The sequence below is a fragment of the Catharus ustulatus genome, chromosome 32 (assembly GCF_009819885.2).
Source record: "Catharus ustulatus isolate bCatUst1 chromosome 32, bCatUst1.pri.v2, whole genome shotgun sequence".
Classification (NCBI taxonomy): Eukaryota; Metazoa; Chordata; class Aves; order Passeriformes; family Turdidae; genus Catharus; species Catharus ustulatus.
Genome location: NC_046252.1, coordinates 1427251 through 1446262, shown reverse-complemented (window position 1 = coordinate 1446262; position 19012 = coordinate 1427251). Strand labels below are relative to the sequence as shown.

At 62.0% G+C, this 19012-nt stretch overlaps 1 protein-coding gene across 1 annotated transcript in view; it reads left to right on the top strand.

Moving 5' to 3' along the window:
• Nucleotides 1–19012, top strand: part of KDM5C (lysine demethylase 5C) — an 84917-nt gene that overhangs the window by 42840 nt on the left and 23065 nt on the right. The window contains 5 exon segments of the mRNA XM_033083469.1: nt 3713–3894; nt 6573–6697; nt 9008–9155; nt 11398–11494; nt 18058–18416. Of these exon segments, the coding sequence (XP_032939360.1) occupies nt 3713–3894; nt 6573–6697; nt 9008–9155; nt 11398–11494; nt 18058–18416 (911 nt within the window).

Below are 19012 nucleotides of genomic sequence, written 5' to 3'. Positions count from 1 at the left end.
GGGTTGGGGGACCCCAAAAGTTCTGGGGAAGGGGTGAGGGTTGTGTTTGTGCCACCCTGAGGGAGTTCTGAAGGGATTGAGGAACCCCAAAAGCTCTAGGGAAGGGGTGAGGGTGGTGGTTGTGTCTCTCTCAGGGTGAGAGTTGTGTTTGTGTCACCCTCAGGGAGTCACAGAGGGGTTGGGGGACCCCAAAAGTTCTGGAGAAGGGGTGAGGGTTGTGTTTGTGTCACCCTCAGGGAGTCACAGAGGGGTTGGGGGACTCCAAAAGCTCTGGGGAAAGGGTGAGAGGGGTGTTAGGGGCACCCCAAAAGCACAGGGAAAAGGTGAGGGTGGTGGTTGTGTCTCTCTCAGGGTGAGGGTTGTGCTTGTGCCACCCTGAGGGTGTCACAGAGGGCGTGGGAGGCCCCAAAAGCTCTGGGGAAAGGGTGAGGGTGGTGGTTGTGTCACCCTGAGGGGGTCACAGAGAAGTTGGGGGACCCCAAAAGTTCTGGGGAAGGGGTGGAGAGGGGTGTTTGTCACGTTAAAGGGGTCACAGAGGGTTTGGGGTACCCAGAATTTCTGGGGAAGGGGTGAGGGGGGTGTTAGGGGCACTCTCAGGGGATCACAGAGGGGTGGGGGGACCCCAAAAGCTCTGGGGAAGGGTGAGGGGGATGTTTGTGTCACCCTCAGGGGTTGTGGAGGGGTGGGGGGACCCCAAAAGCTCCAAGGAAAGGGTGAGGGTTGTGGTTATGTCACCCTGAGGGGGTCACAGAGGAGTTGGGGGACCCCAAAAGTTCTGGGGAAGTGGTGGAGGGTTGTGGTTGTGTCACCCTCAGGAGGTCACAGAGGGGTTTGGGGACAACAAAAGTTCTGGGGAAGGGGTGAGGACTGTGTTTGTATCACCCTGAGGAGGTCACAGAGAAGTTGGGGGACCCCAAAAGTTCTGGGGAAGGAGTGGAGGGGGGTGTTTGTCACATTAAAGGGGTCACTGAGGGTTTGGGATACCCAGAATTTCTGGGGAAGGGGTGAGGGGGGTGTTGGGGGCACCCTCCATGGGTCACAGAAGGGTTGGGAGACCCCAAAAGCTCTGGGGAAGGGGTGAGGGATGTGTTTGTGTCACCCTGAGGGGGTTGGGAAGGGATTGAGGAACCCCAAAAGCTCTGGGGAAAGGGTAAGAGGGGTGTTAGGGGCACCCCAAAAGCACTGGGAAAGGGTGAGGGTGGTGGTTGTGTCTCTCTCAGGGTGAGGGTTGTACTTGTGTCACCCTGAGGGGGTTGTGGAGGGGTTGGAGGACCCCAAAATTTCTGGGAAAGTGGTGAGGGGGATGTTTGTGCCACCCTCAGGGGGTTGTGGAAGGTTTGGGTGTGCTGAGGGAACCCCAAAAGTTCTGGGAAGGGGTGAGGAGGGTGTTGGGGGCACCCTCCAGGGGTCACAGAAGGGTTGGGAGACCCCAAAAGCTCTGGGGAAAGGGTGAGGGTTGTGGTTATGTCACCCTCAGGGAGTCACAGAGGGGTTGGGGGACCCCAAAAGTTCTGGGGAAGGGGTGGAGGGGGGTGTTTGTCACGTTAAAGGGGTCACAGAGGGTTTGGGGTACCCAGAATTTCTGGGGAAGGGGGGAGGATTGTGTGTGTGTCACCCTCAGGGGGTTGTGAAGGGATTGAGGAACCCCAAAAGCTCTGGGGAAGGGGTGAGAGGGGTGTTTGTGTCACCCTCAGGGGGTAACAGAGGGGTTGGGGAGGGCCCAGAATTTCTGGGGAAAGGGTGAGGGGGATGTTTGTGCCACTCTCAGGGGGTTGTGAAGAGATTGAGGAACCCCAAAAGCTCTGGGAAAGGGTGAGGGTTGTGTTTGTGCCATCCTCAGGAGGTTATGGAGGGGTTCAGGGTGCTGAGGGAACCCCAAAAGCTCTGGGAAGGGTTGAGGGTGGTGGTTGTGTCACCCTGAGGGGGTTATGGAGGGGTTGGAGGACCCCAAAATTTCTGGGAAAGTGGTGAGGGGGATGTTTGTGCCACCCTCAGGGGGTTGTGGAAGGTTTGGGTGTGCTGAGGGAACCCCAAAAGTTCTGGGGAAGGGGTGAGGGGGGTGTTGGGGGCATCCTCCAGGGGTCACAGAAGGGTTGGGAGACCCCAAAAGCTCTGGGGAAAGGTTGAGGGGGGTGTTTGTGTCACCCTCGGGGGATTATGGGTCCTTAGGGAACCCCAGCATTTCTGGGAAAGGGGTGAGGGGGGTGTTTGTGTCACCCTGAGGGGGTCACAGAGGGACTGGGGGACCCCAAAAGCTCTGGGAAGGGTTGAGAGTCGTGTTTGTGCCACCCTGAGGGGCTTGTGGAGGAGTTGGGGTACAGGGGACACCCCAAAATCTCCATGGGGGGATCTAATATCCCTTTTTTTTTGCCCCCCCAGGGCATCACAGAGGCAGAGCAGGAAGGGTTGGACCCACAGGGGGAATGTGACAGAATTTTTATCCCATTCAGGGGATCAGAATGTGTTTGGAGGTGCAAAAAAATCTCCATGGGGGGGGTCTAATATCCCTTTTTTTGCCCTCCCAGTGCATCCCAGGGGGCAGAGCAGGAAGGGTTGGACCCACAGGGGGGAATTTTTATCCCACTCAGGAGATCAGAATCTGCTTGGGGGTGCAGGGGACACCCCAAAATCTCCATGGGGGGGTCTGATATCCATTTTTTTGCCCCCTCAGACCATCACAGAGACAGAACAGGAAGGGTTGGACCCACGGGGGAGAATTTTTATCCCACTCAGGAGATCAGAATGTGCTTGGGGGAGCAGGGGACACCCCAAAACCTCCATTTGGGGATCTGATATCCAATTTTTTGCCCCCCAGTGCATCCCAGGGGGCAGAACAGGAAGGGTTGAACCCACAGGGGGAATCTGACAGAATTTTTATCCCACTCAGGGGATCAGAATGTGTTTGGAGGTGCAAAAAAATCTCCATGGGGGGGTCTGATGTCCCTTTTTTTGCCCCCCCCAGGGTATCACAGAGACAGAGCAGGAAGGGTTGAACCCACAGGGGGGAATCTGACAGAATTTTTATCCCACTCAGGAGATCAAGAAGGACTTGGGGGTGCAGGGGACACCCCAAAATCTCCATGAAGGGGGTCTAATATCCCTTTTTTTGCCCCCCCAGGGCATCACAGAGGCAGAACAGGAAGGGTTGGACCCACAGGGGGGAATCTTCATCCCACTCAGGGGATCAGAATGTGCTTGGGAGTGCAGGGGACACCCCAAAACCTCCACGGGGGGATCTGATATCCAATTTTTTGCCCCCCAGTGCATCCCATGTGCAGAGGAGGAAGGGTTGGACCCACAGGGGGGAATCTGACAGAATTTTTATCCCACTCAGGGGATCAAGAAGGACTTGGGGGAGTACAGGGGACACCCCAAAACCTCCATGGGGGGGTCTGATATCCATTTTTTTGCCCCCTCAGACCATCACAGAGGTGGAACAGGAAGGGTTGAGGCTGCAGGAGGGAATTTTTATCCCACTCAGGGGATCAAGAAGTGTTTGGGGATGCAGGGGACACCCCAAAACCTCCATGGGGGGGTTTGATATCCATTTTTTTTGCCCTTCCAGTGCATCACAGAGGCAGAGCAGGAAGGGTTGGACCCACAGGGGGAAATTTTTATCCCACTCAGGAGATCAAGAAGTGTTTGGGGATGCAGGGCACACCCCAAAATCTCCACGGGAGGGTCTGATATCCATTTTTTTTTGCCCCCCCAGGGCATCACAGAGGCAGAACGTGAGGCCTTTGAGCTGCTGCCTGATGATGAGAGGCAGTGTGACAAATGCAAGACCACCTGTTTCCTGTCAGCCCTGGCCTGCTACGACTGTCCCCAGGGCCTGGTCTGCCTCTACCACATGGACGACCTGTGCAAGTGCCCCCGCAGCAAGCAGTACCTCAGGTGGGGGGCTGGGGGCTTTGGGGGGGTGGGAGGGGGGTTGGGGGGCTTGGGGGGCTGGGAGAGGGGTTTGGGGGGCTGGGAGAGGGGTTTGGGGGGCTTGGGGGGGCTGGGAGAGGGGTTTGGGGGGCTGGGAGAGGGGTTGGGGGGGTTTGGAGAGGGGTTTGGGGGGCTGGGAGAGGGGTTGGGGGGGTTTGGAGAGGGGTTTGGGGGGCTGGGATAGAAATTTGGGGAGCTTGGAGAGAGGATTTGGGGTCTGGGAGAGGAGTCTGGGGGCTGGGAGAGGGGTTTTGAGGGGCTGAGAAGGATTTTGGGGGGCTTGGAGAGAGGATTTTGGGGAGCTGGGAGGGGGGTTTGAGGGGCTGGGAGAGGGGTTTGGAGAGCTGGGAGGGGAGTTTGGGGGGCTGGGGGAGGGGTTTGGGGGGGCTGGGAAAGAGATTTGGGGGGCTGGGAGAGGGGATTTGGGGGTGCTGATGTGCCCTTGGGGGGCACTGTAAGATTTGGGGTGAGGTTTTGGGGTGTTGGGGACCTTGATGTGACCCTGGGGACACACGTGGGGTCGAACTGGGGGGGCTGTGGGTGCCCCTGGCTGTGATTTGGGGGTGCTGTGGGTGCCCCTGGCTGTGATTTGGGGGTGCCCTGGGTCTGGGGGTGCCCCTGACTGCGATTTGGGGGTGCTGTGACCCCTGGCTGTGATTTTGGGGGGGCTATGGGTCCTGCTGTGACCCCTGGCTGTGATTTGGGGGTGCTGTGAGTCTGGGGGTGCCCCTGGCTGTGATTTGGGGGTGCTGTGAGTCTGGGGGTGCCCCTGGCTGTGATTTGGGGGTGCTGTGAGTCTGGGGGTGCCCCTGGCTGTGATTTGGGGGTGCTCTGGGTCTGGAGGTGCCCCTGGCTGTGATTTGGGGGTGCTCTGGGTCCTGCTGTGATTTGGGGGTGCTGTGACCCCTGGCTGTGATTTGGGGGGGCTGTGGGTCCTGCTGTGACCCCTGGCTGTGATTTGGGGGGACTGTGGATCCTGCTGTGATTTGGGGGTGCCCTGGGTCCTGCTGTGACCCCTGGCTGTGATTTGGGGGGATGCTGTGAGTCTGGGGGTGCCCCTGGCTGTGATTTTGGGGTGCCCTGGGTCTGGGGGTGCCCCTGGCTGTGATTTGAGGGTGCCCTGGGTCTGGGGGTGCCCCTGGCTGTGATTTGGGGGTGCTGTGACCCCTGGCTGTGATTTGGGGGTGCTGTGGGTCCTGCTGTGACCCCTGGCTGTGATTTGGGGGTGCTGTGGGTCTGGGGGTGCCCCTGGCTGTGATTTGGGGGGGGAACTGTGGGTCCTACTGTGCCCCTGGCTGTGATTTGGGGGGACTGTGACCCCTGGCTGTGATTTGGGGGGGCTGTGGGTCCTGCTGTGATTTGGGGGGACTGTGGGTCCTACTGTGCCCCTGACTGCGATTTGGGGGTGCTGTGGCCCCTGGCTGTGATTTGGGGGGACTGTGGGTCCTACTGTGCCCCTGGCTGTGATTTGGGGGGACTGTGGGTCCTACTGTGCCCCTGGCTGTGATTTGGGGGGACTGTGACCCCTGGCTGTGATTTGGGGGGGCTGTGGGTCCTACTCTGACTCTGGCTGTAATTTGGAGGTGCCCTGGCTCTGGGGTTGTCCCTGGCTGTGATTTGGGGGGGGGGGGGTTGACCCCTGGCTGTGATTTTGGGGGTGCCCTGGGTCTGGGGGTGCCCCTGGCTGTGATTTTGGGGGGGCTGTGGGTCTGGGGTTGTCCCTGGCTGTGATTTGGGGGTGCTATGACTCCTGGCTGTGATGTGGGGGTGCCCTGGGTCCTGCTGTGACCCTGGCTGCGATTTGGGGGTACTGTGAGTCCTGCTGTGATTTGGGGGTGCTGTGGGTGCCCCTGGCTGTAATTTGGGGGTGCTGTGGGTCTGGGGGTGCCCTGGCTGTGATTTGGGGGTGCTGTGGGTGCCCCTGGCTGTAATTTGGGGGTGCCCTGGGTCTGGGGGTGCCCTGGCTGCGATTTGGGGGTGCCCTGGGTCCTACTGTGATTTGGGGGTGCCCTGAGTCTGGGGGTGCCCCTGGCTGTGATTTGGGGGTGCCCCTGGCTGTGATTTGGGGGTGCTGTAACTCCTGGCTGTGATCTGGGGGTGCCCCTGGCTGTAATTCGGGGGTGCCCTGGGTCCTGCTGTGATTTGGGGGTGCTGTGACCCCTGGCTGTGATTTGGGGGTGCTCTGAGTCTAGGGGTGCCCCTGGCTGTGATTTGGGAGGGCTATGACCCCTGGCTGTGATTTGGGGGTGCCCCTGGCTGTGATTTGGGGGTGCTGTAACTCCTGGCTGTGATTTGGGGGTGCTGTGACCCCTGGCTGCGATTTGGGGGTGCCCTGGGTCCTGCTGTGACCCCTGGCTGTGATTTGGGGGTGCCCTGGGTCCTGCTGTGACCCCTGGCTGCGATTTGGGGGTGCCCTGGGTCTGGGGGTGCCCTTGGCTGTGACTTGGGGGTACTGTGGGTCTGGGGGTGCCCTTGGCTGTGATTTGGGGGTGCCCCTGTGAAGGCGCACACCCCCACGAGAGAACTCTGTTGATTTTTTGGATCCCAACACCCCAAACCCCGCCCTGTGCTCAGTCTGGGGGTCCCGTTTGTCCCCTTGGGGGGGCGCTGGGTGCCGTGGGGTGACCCCCAGTGCCCCCCAGGTACCGCTACACCCTGGACGAGCTGCCGGCCATGCTGCACAAGCTCAAGGTGCGCGCAGAGTCCTTCGACACCTGGGCCAACAAAGTGCGCATCGCCCTCGAGGTGGAGGACGGCCGCAAGCGCAGTGAGTGGGGCTGGGGGGGAGAATTTGGGGGGCTAAGGGGGGGCTCTGGGGGGTTTTGGGGGGTTAAGGGGGGGATTTGAGGGGCGTTGGGGGGGCTCTGGAGGGGTTTGAGGGGGTTCAGGGGGAGTTTTGGGTGGGGTCAGGGGGCTCTGGGGGGGTTTGGGGAGGGCTCATGGGGGTTTGGAGGGGTTCAGGGGGATTTTGGGAGGGGTTCTGGGGGGGTTTGGGGGAGTACAGGGGGATTTGGAGGGTTAAGGGGGGGATTTGAGGGGCGTTGGGGGGGAATTTGGGGGGTTTGGGGGGCTCAGGGGGATTTGGGGGGCTAAGGGGGGGCTCTGGGGGGTTTTGGGGGGTTAAGGGGGGGATTTGAGGGGGGTTGTGGGGGGTTCAGGGGGATTTATGGGGGTTCAGGGGGGATTTGAGGGGGGTCAGGGGGCTCTGGAGGGTTTTGGGGAGGTTCTGGGGGGGATTTGAGGGGATTTGAGGAGGGCTCAGAGGGGGTTTGGGGGGGTTCAGGGGGGATTTGGGGGGGTCAGAAGGCTCTGAGGTGTTTTGGGAGGTTTGGGGGGGTTCAGGGGGGGCTCTGGAAGGTTATGGGGGGGTTAAGGGGGGGGATTTGAGGGGGGTTGGGGGGGGTTCAGGGGGATTTATGGGGGTTCAGGGGGATTTGAGGGGGTTCAGGGGGCTCTGGAGGGGTTTGGGGGGGCTCATGAGGGTTTGGAGGGGTTCAGGGGGATTTTGGGAGGGGTTCTGGGGGGTTTGGGGGGGCTAAGGGGGGGATTTGAGGGGGTTTTGGGGGATTTGGGGAGGTTATAGGGGGCTCAGGGGGGATTTGAGGGGGTTTGGGGGGGCTCATGGGGGTTTTGGGGGGTTTTGGGGGGGTACAGGGGGGTTTTGGGGGCTAAGGGGGGGATTTGAGGGGGTTTTGGGGGATTTGGGGAGGTTATAGGGGGCTCAGGGGGGCTCTGGAGGGGTTTGGGGGGGTTCAGGGGGGTTTTGGGGGGTTTGGGGGGGTACAGGGGGGTTTTGGGGGCTAAGGGGGGGATTTGAGGGGGTTCAGGGGGGGCTCTGGAGGGGTTTGAGGGGGTTCAGGGGGAGTTTTGGGTGGGGTCAGGGGGCTCTGGGGGGGTTCAGGGGGTGCTCATGAGGGTTTGGAGGGGTACAGGGGGGCTCTGGGGGGTTTTGGGAGGGCTCATGGGGGTTTGGAGGGGTTCAGGGGGGATTTTGGGAGGGGTTCAGGGGGTTCTGGGGGGGTTTGGGGGAGTACAGGGGGATTTGGGGGGGCTAGGGGGGATTTGAGGGGGTTTGGGGAGGGCTCATGAGGGTTTGGGGGGGTTCAGGGGGGCTCTGGAGGGGTTTGGGGGGGTTCAGGGAGGGTTTTGGGAGTGGTTCAGGGGGCTCTGGGGGGGTTTTGGGGGGTTTGGAGGGCTTGGAGGGGTTTTGCGGGCTTCAGGGGTGTGTTTGGGGGCTCAGAGGGGTTTTAGGGAGGCTCAAGGGGGTTTGGGGATGGTCCTGGGGTCTCGGGGGGGGGGTTCTGGGACAGTTCAGGGGTACTCTGGGGTACTCAGGGGCGTTTTGTGGGGTTCAGGGGGGCTTTGGGATGGTTCTGGGGTCTCAGAAGTGTTCAGGGGCGTTTTGGGGAGCTCAGGGGGATGTTCAGGGGTTGGTTTTGGGGGCTCAGGGGGTTCTGGGGGGTTCCAAACCCCGCCCTGACCCCCATCCGTGCCCGGGCAGCGCTGGAGGAGCTGCGGGCGCTGGAGTCAGACGCACAGGAGGCTGTGCAGGGATTTTGGGGGTTCAGGGGGATTTTGGGGGGCTCAGTGAGGAGCTCAGGGCCTTCTGGGGGGCTCAGGGGATTTTCAGGGGTTGATTTTGGGGGCTCAGGGGGTTTTTGCGGGGCTCAGGGTGGGTTCAGGGGGTTCTGGGGGGTTCCAAACCCCACCCTGACCCCCTGACCGTGCCCGGGCAGCGCTGGAGGAGCTGCGGGCGCTGGAGTCGGAGGCGTGGGAGGCTGTGCAGGGATTTTTGGGGTCTCAGGGGATTTGGGGGGCTCAGGGGATTTTTGGGGGGCTCAGGCGGGTTCCAAACCCCGCCCTGACCCCCATCCGTGCCCGGGCAGCGCTGGAGGAGCTGCGGGCGCTGGAGTCAGACGCACGGGAGGCTGTGCAGGGATTTTGGGGGTTCAGGGGGATTTTCGGGGTTCAGGGGGATTTTGGGGGTCTCAGGGGATTTTTGGGGGGCTCAGTGGGAGGCTCAGGGGTTTCTGGGGGGTTCCAAACCCCGCCCTGACCCCCATCCGTGCCCGGGCAGCGCTGGAGGAGCTGCGGGCGCTGGAGTCGGAGGCGCGGGAGCGCAAGTTCCCCGAGAACGAGCTGCTGCACCGCCTCAAGGGCTGCCTGCGCCAGGCCGAGCGCTGCGTCTCCGAGGCGCTGGGGCTCATCAGCTCCCAGGAGACAGGGTCTGTGTCCCCAACTGTCCCCTCGGTGTCCCCAGCTGTCCCCTCAGTGTCCCCAGCTGTCCCCAGCAGCTCGGTGTCGCTGTGCTGGGTCCCTCTCCCTGTGCCTGTCCTGTTGTCTCGGTTTTGTGGTCCTTTTGTGCTTCCCTGTGTCCCTGTGCTGTCCCCACGGACACCCCCATGTCCCTGTGCTGTCCCCATGGGTGCCTTGGTGTCCCTGTCCTGTCCCCATGGACACCTTCATGTCCCTGTGCTGTCCCCACAGATCTTGGACACCTCCATGTCCCTGTCCTGTCCCCATGGACGTTGGACATTCCTGTGTCCCTATCCTGTCCCCATGGACACTTTCATGTCCCCATCCCATTCCCTGTAGATCTTCCACTGTCCCCATCCCCCTCCACGTCCCCATCCCATCCATGTCCCCATCCTGTCCCCTGTACATCTTCCATCTGTCCCCATGTCCCCAACCCATCCCTGTCCCCTCAGTGTCCCCATGGTGTCCCCAGCTGTCCCCAGCTGTCCCCAGCAGCTCGGTGTCGCTGTGCTGGGTCCCTCTCCCTGTGCCTGTCCTGTTGTCTTGGTTTCCTGGTCCTCTTGTGCTTCCCTGTGTCCCTGTCCTGTCCCCATGGACACCTTCATGTCTCCATGCTCTCCCCTGTACATCTTCCATCTGTCCCCATGTCCCCATCCCATCTCTGTCCCCACCATGTCCCCAACTGTCCCCTCAGTGTCCCCAGCTGTCCCCAGCTGTCCCCAGCAGCTCGGTGTCCCCGTGCTGGGTCCCTCTCCCTGTGCCTGTCCTGTTGTATCGGTTTCCTGGTCCTTTTGTGCTTCACTGTGTCCCTGTGCTGTCCCCATGGACACCTTGGTGTCCCTGTGCTGTCCCCATGGACACCTTGCTGTCCCTCTCCTGTCCCCATGGACACCTTCGTACCCTTGTTCTGTCCCCATGGACACTTTGGTGTCCTTGTCCTGTCCTCTGTCTGTGTCCCTGTCCTGTCCCCATGGACACCTTGGTGTCCCTGTCCTGTCCCCATGGACACCTTGGTGTCCCTGTCCTGTCACCATGGACACCTTGGTGTCCCTGTCCTGTCCTCTGTGCATCCTGGACACTCCTGTGTCCCTGTCCTGTCCCCACAGACACCTTCATGTCCCCATCCTGTCCCCATGGATGTTGGACATTCCTGTGTCCCTGTGCTGTCCCCATGGACACCTTGGTGTCTCTGTCCTGTCCCCATGGACAACTTTGTGTGCGTCCCTGTCCACTCTGTGTCCCAGCAGTGTCCCCTGTGTGTCCCAGCAGTGTCCCTGTCCCCTCTGTGTGTCCCAGCAGTGTCCCTGTGTCCCAGCAGTGTCCCTGTCCCCAGTGTCCCTGTGTCCCCGCAGTGTCCCTGTCCCCACAGTGTCCCTGTCCCCACAGTGTCCCTATGTCCCAGCAGTGTCCCCTGTGTGTCCCCTATGTCCCAGCAGTGTCCCTGTCCCCTGTGTGTCCCAGCAGTGTCCCTGTGTCCCCTCTTTGTCCCCTGTGTCCCAGCAGTGTCCCTGTCCCCACAGGGTCCCTGTCCCTGCAGTGTCCCCTGTGTGTCCCCTGTGTCCCAGCAGGGTCCCTGTGTCCCAGCAGTGTCCCTGTCCCCTCTTTGTCCCCTGTGTCCCAGCAGTGTCCCTGTCCCCAGTGTCCCTGTGTCCCAGCAGTGTCCCTGTCCCCTCTGTGTCCCAGCAGTGTCCCCGTGTGTCCCAGCAGTGTCCTTGTCCCCAGTGTCCCTGCAGTGTCCCCTGTGTGTCCCCTGTGTCCCAGCAGTGTCCCTGTGTCCCAGCAGTGTCCCTGTCCCAGCAGTGTCCCTGTCCCAGCAGTGTCCTTGTCCCCTGTGTGTCCCCTGTGTGTCCCAGCAGTGTCCCTGTCCCCACAGTGTCCCCTGTGTGTCCCAGCAGTGTCCCTGTCCCCGCAGGGTCCCTGTGTCCCAGCAGTGTCCCTGTGTCCCAGCAGTGTCCCCTGTGTGTCCCAGCAGTGTCCCTGTCCCCACAGTGTCCCCTGTGTGTCCCAGCAGTGTCCCTGTCCCCTGCAGTGTCCCTATGTCCCAGCAGTGTCCCTGTGTCCCAGCAGTGTCCCTGTCCCCCCCTGTGTGTCCCCTGTGTCCCAGCAGTGTCCCTGTCCCCTCTGTGTCCCAGCAGTGTCCCTGTGTCCCAGCAGTGTCCCTGTGTGTCCCAGCAGTGTCCCTGTGTCCCAGCAGTGTCCCTGTCCCCGCAGGGTCCCCGCGCCGGCGCTGACGCTGGAGGAGCTTCGGGCGTTCCTGGAGCAGATGAACCAACTGCCCTGTGTCATGCACCAGATCGGGGACGTGCAGGTGGGACAGGGCCACCGGGGCCACCGGGGCCACCGGGGTCACACAGGGTCACACAGGGTCCCAGGGGTGTCACACGGGGCCACACGGGGTCCCAGGGGTGTCACACGGGGCCACACAGGGTCACACGGGGTCCCAGGGGTGTCACATGGGGCCACACGGGGTCACTGGGGTCACACAGGGTCACACGGGGTCACACGGGGCCACACGGTGTCCTGGGGGTGTCACACAGGGCCACACGGGACCACACAGGGTCACACAGGGTCCCAGGGGTGTCACACGGGGTCACACGGGGTCACACGGGGTCACATGGGGTCACATGGGGTCACACGGTGTCCTGGGGGTGTCCTGTGTGTCCCAGGGGTGTCACGCAGTGTCCCAGAGTGTCACACAGTGTCCCAAGGGTGTCCTGGGGATGTCACATGGTGTCACTGCATGTCCCAGGGATGTCACATCGTGTCCCAGAGATGTCACACAGTGTCCCAGGGCGTGTTCTGTGGTGTCTCTCCATGTCCCAGGGATGTCACACAGTGTCTCAGAGATGTCACACAGTGTCCCAGGGATGTCACACAGTGTCCCTGCACATCCCAGGGGTGTCCTACAGTGTCCCTGTTTGTCCCAGGGGTGTCACACAGTGTCCTGGGAGTGTCCTGCAGTGTCTCCCTATGTCCCAGGGGTGTCACACGGTGTCCCAGGGGTGTCACATGGTGTCCTGCAGAGTCCCAGGGGTGTCACGCAGTGTCCCAGGGATGTCCCCGTGTGTCCCAGAGTGTCACACAGTGTCCCAAGGGTGTCCTGGGGGTGTCACATGGTGTCACTGCATGTCCCAGGGATGTCACATCGTGTCCCAGGGGTGTCACACGGTGTTCCAGGGGTGTCACACAGTGTCCCTGGGGTGTCCTGTGGTGTCCCTGCTTGTCCCAGGGGTGTCCCAGTGTCCCAGGGGTGTCCCTGCTTGTCCCAGGGGTGTCGCATGCTGTCCCAGGGGTGTCCTACAGTGTCCCTGTTTGTCCCAGGGATGTCACACAGTGTCCTTGGCGTGTCCTGCAGTGTCCCTGCATGTCCCAGGGGTGTCCTACAGTGTCCCTGTTTGTCCCAGGGGTGTCACACCGTGTCCCAGGGGTGTCCTCCAGTGTCCCAGTGGGTGTCCCTGCGTGTCCCAGAGATGTCACACAGTGTCTCAGGGGTGTCACACAGTGTCCTGTGGTGTCCCTGCATGTCCCAGAGATGTCACACAGTGTCCCAGGGATGTCACACAGTGTCCCTGCATGTCCCAGGGGTGTCACACGGTGTCCTGGGGGTGTCCTGCAGAGTCCCAGGGGTGTCATGCAGTGTCACACGGTATCCTAGGGGTGTCCCCGTGTGTCCCGGGGTGTCACACGGTGTCCCAGGGATTTCCTACAGTGTCCTGGGGGTGTCACACAGTGTCCCAGGGGTGTCCCTGCATGTCCCAGGGGTGTCCTGCAGTGTCCCTGCATGTCTCAGAGATGTCACACAGTGTCCTGCGGCTGTCACACAGTGTCCCTGCATGTCCCAGGGGTGTCCTACAGTGTCCCTGTTTGTCCCAGGGATGTCACACAGTGTCCTGGGGGTGTCCTGCAGTGTCCCAGGGGTGTCCCTGCGTGTCCCAGAGATGTCACACAGTGTCTCAGGGATGTCACACAGTGTCCCTGCATGTGCCAGGGGTGTCACACAGTGTCCCAGGAGTGTCCTGCAGTGTCTCTCCATGTCCCAGGGATGTCACACAGTGTCCTGTGGTGTCCCTGCGTGTCCCAGGGGTGTCCTGCAGTGTCCCTGCATGTCCCAGGGATGTCACACAGTGTCCTGGGGGTGTCCTGTGGTGTCCCTGCATGTCCCAGGGATGTCACACGGTGTCCCAGGGGTGTCACACAGTGTCCCTGCATGTCCCAGGGGTGTCACACGGTGTCCTGGGGGTGTCCCTGCATGTCCCAGGGATGTCACACGGTGTCCCAGGGGTGTCACATGGTGTCCCAGGGGTGTCACACAGTGTCCCAGGGGTGTCACACAGTGTCCCTGCACGTCCCAGGGGTGTCACACAGTGTCCCAGGGATGTCACACAGTGTCCCAGGGATGTCACACAGTGTCCCAGGGATGTCACACAGTGTCCTGTGGTGTCCCTGCGTGTCCCAGGGGTGTCACACGGTGTCCCAGGAGTGTCCTGCAGTGTCTCTCCTTGTCCCAGGGATGTCACACAGTGTCCCAGGAGTGTCCTGCAGTGTCTCTCCTTGTCCCAGGGATGTCACACAGTGTCCCAGGGATGTCACACAGTGTCCCTGCATGTGCCAGGGATGTCACATGGTGTCCTGGGGGTGTCCTGCAGTGTCCCTGCATGTCTCAGGGATGTCACACAGTGTCCCGGGGGTGTCACACGGTGTCCCAGGGATGTCACACAGTGTCCCTGCATGTCCCAGGGGTGTCCTACAGTGTCCCTGTTTGTCCCAGGGATGTCACACAGTGTCCCAGGGGTGTCCCTGCAGTGTCCCAGAGGTGTCACACAGTGTCCCTGCATGTCCCAGAGATGTCACACAGTGTCCTGTGGTGTCACACAGTGTCCCAGGGATGTCACACAGTGTCTCAAGGGTGTCACACAGTGTCCCTGCATGTCCCAGGGGTGTCACACGGTGTCCTGGGGGTGTCCCTGCTTGTCCCAGGGGTGTCACGCAGTGTCACACAGTGTCCCTGGGGTGTCCTGCAGTGTCCCTGCATGTCCTAGGGATGTCACACAGTGTCTCAGGGGTGTCACACAGTGTCCCAGGGATGTCACACAGTGTCCCCATTTGTCCCAGGGATGTCACACAGTGTCCTGTGGTGTCCCTGCGTGTCCCAGGGATGTCACACAGTGTCCCTGCACGTCCCAGGGGTGTCACACAGTGTCCCAGGAGTGTCCTGCAGTGTCTCTCCATGTCCCAGGGATGTCACACAGTGTCCCAGGGATGTCACACAGTGTCCCTGCATGTCCCAGGGGTGTCACACGGTGTCCTGGGGGTGTCCTGCAGAGTCCCAGGGGTGTCATGCAGTGTCACACGGTATCCTAGGGGTGTCCGCGTGTGTCCCAGGGTGTCACACAGTGTCCCAGGGGTGTCCTGCAGTGTCCTGGGGGTGTCACACGGTGTCCCAGGGGTGTCACATGGTGTCCTGGGGTGTCCTGCAGAGTCCCAGGGGTGTCACGCAGTGTCCCAGGGGTGTCCCTGTGTGTCCTAGAGTGTCACACAGTGTCTCAGGGATGTCACACAGTGTCCTGGGGGTGTCCCTGCATGTCCCAGGGGTGTCCTACAGTGTCCCTGCATATCCCAGGGGTGTCCTACAGTGTCCCTGCATGTCTCAGAGATGTCACACAGTGTCCCAGGGATGTCACACAGTGTCTCAGGGGTGTCACACAGTGTCCCGGGGATGTCACACAGTGTCCCTGCTTGTCTCAGGGATGTCACACTGGGGGTGTCCCTGCATGTCCCAGAGGTGTCACAAAGTGTCCTGGGGGTGTCCCTGCATGTCCTAGGGATGTCACACAGTGTTCTGCAGTGTCTTTCCATGTCCCAGGGATGTCACAGTGTTCCAGGAGTGTCCCTACATGTCCCAGGGTGTCCCACAGTGTGCCAGGGATGTCACACAGTGTCCTGGGGGTGTCCCTGCATGTCCCAGGGATGTCACACAGTGTCCTGGGGGTGTCTCAGGGTGTCCTGGTGCTGTACCCCTGTGTCCCCACCATGTCCCAGTGCCACCCCTGGCCCGCTGTCTCCACCATGTCCCCGCTGTCCCTGACCCATGTCCCCATGATATCCTTGTGTCTTTGTGTGTCCCCGTGTGTCCCCACAATGTCCCCCCTGTCCCCACGATATCCCTGAGTGTCCCCGTGTATCCCCACCATGTCCCCCCTGTCCCCACGATATCCGTGAGTGTCCCCACCATGTCCCCACCATGTCCCTACTGTCCCTAACCCCTGTCCCCACGATATCCCTGCATGTCCCCGTGTGTCCCCACAATGTCCCCTGAGTGTCCCCGTGTGTCACCACCATGTCCCCCGTGTCCCCACGATGTCCCCACCATGTCCCTGTGTCCCCACCATGTCCCCGCTGTTCCCTGACCCTTGTCCCCACGATGTCCCTGAATGTCCCCGTGTGTCCCCACCATGTCCCCGTGTGTCCCCACCATGTCCCCGTGTGTCCCCACCATGTCCCCACTGTCCCTGACCCCTGTCCCCACGATATCCCTGTGTGTCCCCACAATGTTCCCTCTGTCCCCACCATACCCCTGAGTGTCCCCATATGTCCCCACGATGTCCCCCCTGACCCCACGATATCCCTGCGTGTCCCCGTGTGTCCCCACAATGTCCCCGATCCCTGTCCCCGTGTGTCCCCACGATATCCCTGAGTGTCCCTGTGTGTCCCCACGATATCCCTGTGTGTCCCCATGATATCCCTGTGTGTCCCCACCATGTCCCTGTGTCCCCACCATGTCCCCGCTGTCCCCTGACCCTTGTCCCCACGATGTCCCTGAATGTCCCCGTGTGTCCCCACCATGTCCCCCCTGTCCCCACGATATCCCTGCATGTCCCCGTGTGTCCCCACAATGTCCCCTGATCCCTGTCCCTGTGTGTCCCCACGATATCCCTGCGTGTCCCCGTGTGTCCCCACCATGTCCCCGCTGTCCCTGACCCCTGTCCCCACGATATCCCTGTGTGTCCCCACGATGTCCCCACGATATCCCTGAGTGTCCCCGTGTGTCCCCACGATATCCCTGTGTGTCCCCGTGTGTCCCCACGATATCCCTGCGTGTCCCCGTGTGTCCCCACGATATCCCTGTGTGTCCCCGTGTGTCCCCACGATATCCCTGCGTGTCCCCGTGTGTCCCCACCATGTCCCTGTGTGTCCCCGTGTGTCCCCACCATGTCCCCGCTGTCCCTGACCCCTGTCCCCATATCTCTGAGTGTCCCCGTGTGTCCCCACCATGTCCCCCCGTCTCCACGATATCCCTCAGTGTCCCCACCATGTCCCCACAATGTCCCCCCGTCTCCACAGTATCCCTCAGTGTCCCCACGATGTCCCCACCATGTCCCTGAGTGTCCCCGTGTGTCCCCATGATGTCCCCCCTGTCCCTGACCCCTGTCCCCACGATATCCCTGCGTGTCCCCGTGTGTCACCACCATGTCCCTGTGTGTCCCCGTGTGTCCCCACGATATCCCTGTGTGTCCCCACCATGTCCCCACCATGTCCCCCCTGTCCCCACGATGTCCCCTGACCCCTGACCCCACGATATCCCTGCGTGTCCCCGTGTGTCCCCACCATGTCCCCTGTCCCCACGATATCCCTGAATGTCCCCGTGTGTCCCCACGATGTCCCTGCTGTCCCTGACCCCTGTCCCCACGATATCCCTGAGTGTCCCCATGTGTCCCCACGATATCCCTGTGTGTCCCCACGATGTCCCCACTGTCCCTGACCCCTGTCCCCACGATATCCCTGCGTGTCCCCGTGTGTCCCCACCATGTCCCTGAGTGTCCCCGTGTGTCCCCACCATGTCCCCTGATCCCTGTCCCCGTGTGTCCCCACAATATCCCTGCGTGTCCCCGTGTGTCCCCACCATGTCCCCGCTGTCCCTGACCCCTGTCCCCACGGTATCCCTGCGTGTCCCCACGATGTCCCCACAATGTCCCCCCAACCCCACGATATCCCTGAGTGTCCCCGTGTGTCCCCACCATGTCCCCCCTGTCCCCATGATGATAATCCCTGCGTGTCCCCGTGTGTCCCCACCATGTCCCTGTGTGTCCCCGTGTGTCCCCACCATGTCCCTGCTGTCCCTAATCCCTGTCCCCACGATATCCCTGAATGTCCCTGTGTGTCCCCACCATGTCCCTGAGTGTCCCCGTGTGTCACCACCATGTCCCCCCTGTCCCCACGATGTCCCCTGACCCCTGTCCCCACGATATCCCTGCGTGTCCCTGTGTGTCCCCACGATATCCCTGTGTGTCCCCACCATGTCCCTGTGTGTCCCCGTGTGTCCCCACGATATCCCATCGTGTCCCCACGATGTCCCCCCCGTCCCCACGATATCCCTGCTGTCCCCACCATGTCCCCACAATGTCCCCCCTGTCCCCACGATACCCCTGAGTGTCCCTGTGTGTCCCCACGATGTCCCCTGACCCCTGTCCCCACGATATCCCTGTGTGTCCCCACGATGTCCCCACCATGTCCCCCCTGTCCCCTGTCCCCATGATATCCCTGAGTGTCCCCACCATGTCCCTGTGTGTCCCCCCTGTCCCCACGATATCCCATCGTGTCCCCACGATGTCCCTGCTGTCCCCACGATATCCCTGAGTGTCCCCGTGTATCCCCACGATGTCCCCCCTGTCCCCACGATATCCCTGTGTGTCCCCGTGTGTCCCCACGATATCCCTGCGTGTCCCCACCATGTCCCCACCATGTCCCCCCTGTCCCCACGATATCCCTGAGTGTCCCTGTGTGTCCCCACGATATCCCTACATGTCCCCGTGTGTCCCCACGATATCCCTGCGTGTCCCCACCACGTCCCCACCACATCCCCTGTCCCCGCAGGCACTACTGGAGCGGGTGGAATCCTTCCAGGCCGAGGCTCGGGCCGCTCTGGACGTTCCCCCCTCCACGCCGGGGGCTCTGCAGGAGCTGCTGGAGCGCGGGGCCCGCCTGGGCGTGGAGGTGCCCGAGGGCCGGCGGCTGGAGCTGCAGCTGGCCCAGGCCACCTGGCTGGAGGAGGTGACGGCCACGCTGCGCTCGCCGCGCGCCCGCGTCCCCCTGGCCGTCATGCGCGGCCTGATCCAGGCCGGCCGCACCGTGGCCCCCAGCCCCGCCGTGGACGTGGCCATGGCCGAGCTGCAGGAGCTGCTGACCATCGCCCAGCGCTGGGAGGAGAAGGCTCAGATGTGCCTCGAGGCCAGGTCAGGGGGAGGGGGGTGTACCGGGGGGAGATAGGGGGGGTTGGGGTGGATCTTGGAGGGGAGGGGTTTGGGGTTGTGTCCTGGGTGGGGATAAAGAGGTTGGGGTTGTGTCCTGTGGGGGGATAAAGGGGCTGGGGGCTGTGTCCTGTGGGGGGATAAAGGGGCTGGGGGCTGTGTCCTGTGGGGGGATAAAGGGGCTGGGGGCTGCACCAGGGGGAGATAGGGGGGTTTGGGGGATGGATCTTGTAGGGGAGGGGGCTGGGGATGTGTCCTGGGGGGGAAAAAAGGGGCTGGGGGCTGTACCTCATAGGGGAGGGGGCTGGGGGCTGTGTCCTGTGGGGAAATAAAGGGGTTGGGGGCTGTCCTTGTGTCCCCTGTGTGGGGATAAAGGGGCTGGGGGCTGTGCTTGGGTGGGGATAAAGGGGCTGAGGGCTACACCAAGGGGAGGTGGGGGGGGTTTGGGGGATGGATCTTGGAGGGGAGGGGGCTGGGGTTGTGTCCTGGGGGGGAAAAAAGGGGCTGGGGGCTGCCCTTGTGTCCCCTGTGTGGGGATAAAGGGGCTGGGGGCTGTGTCCTGGGGGGAATAAAGGGGCTGG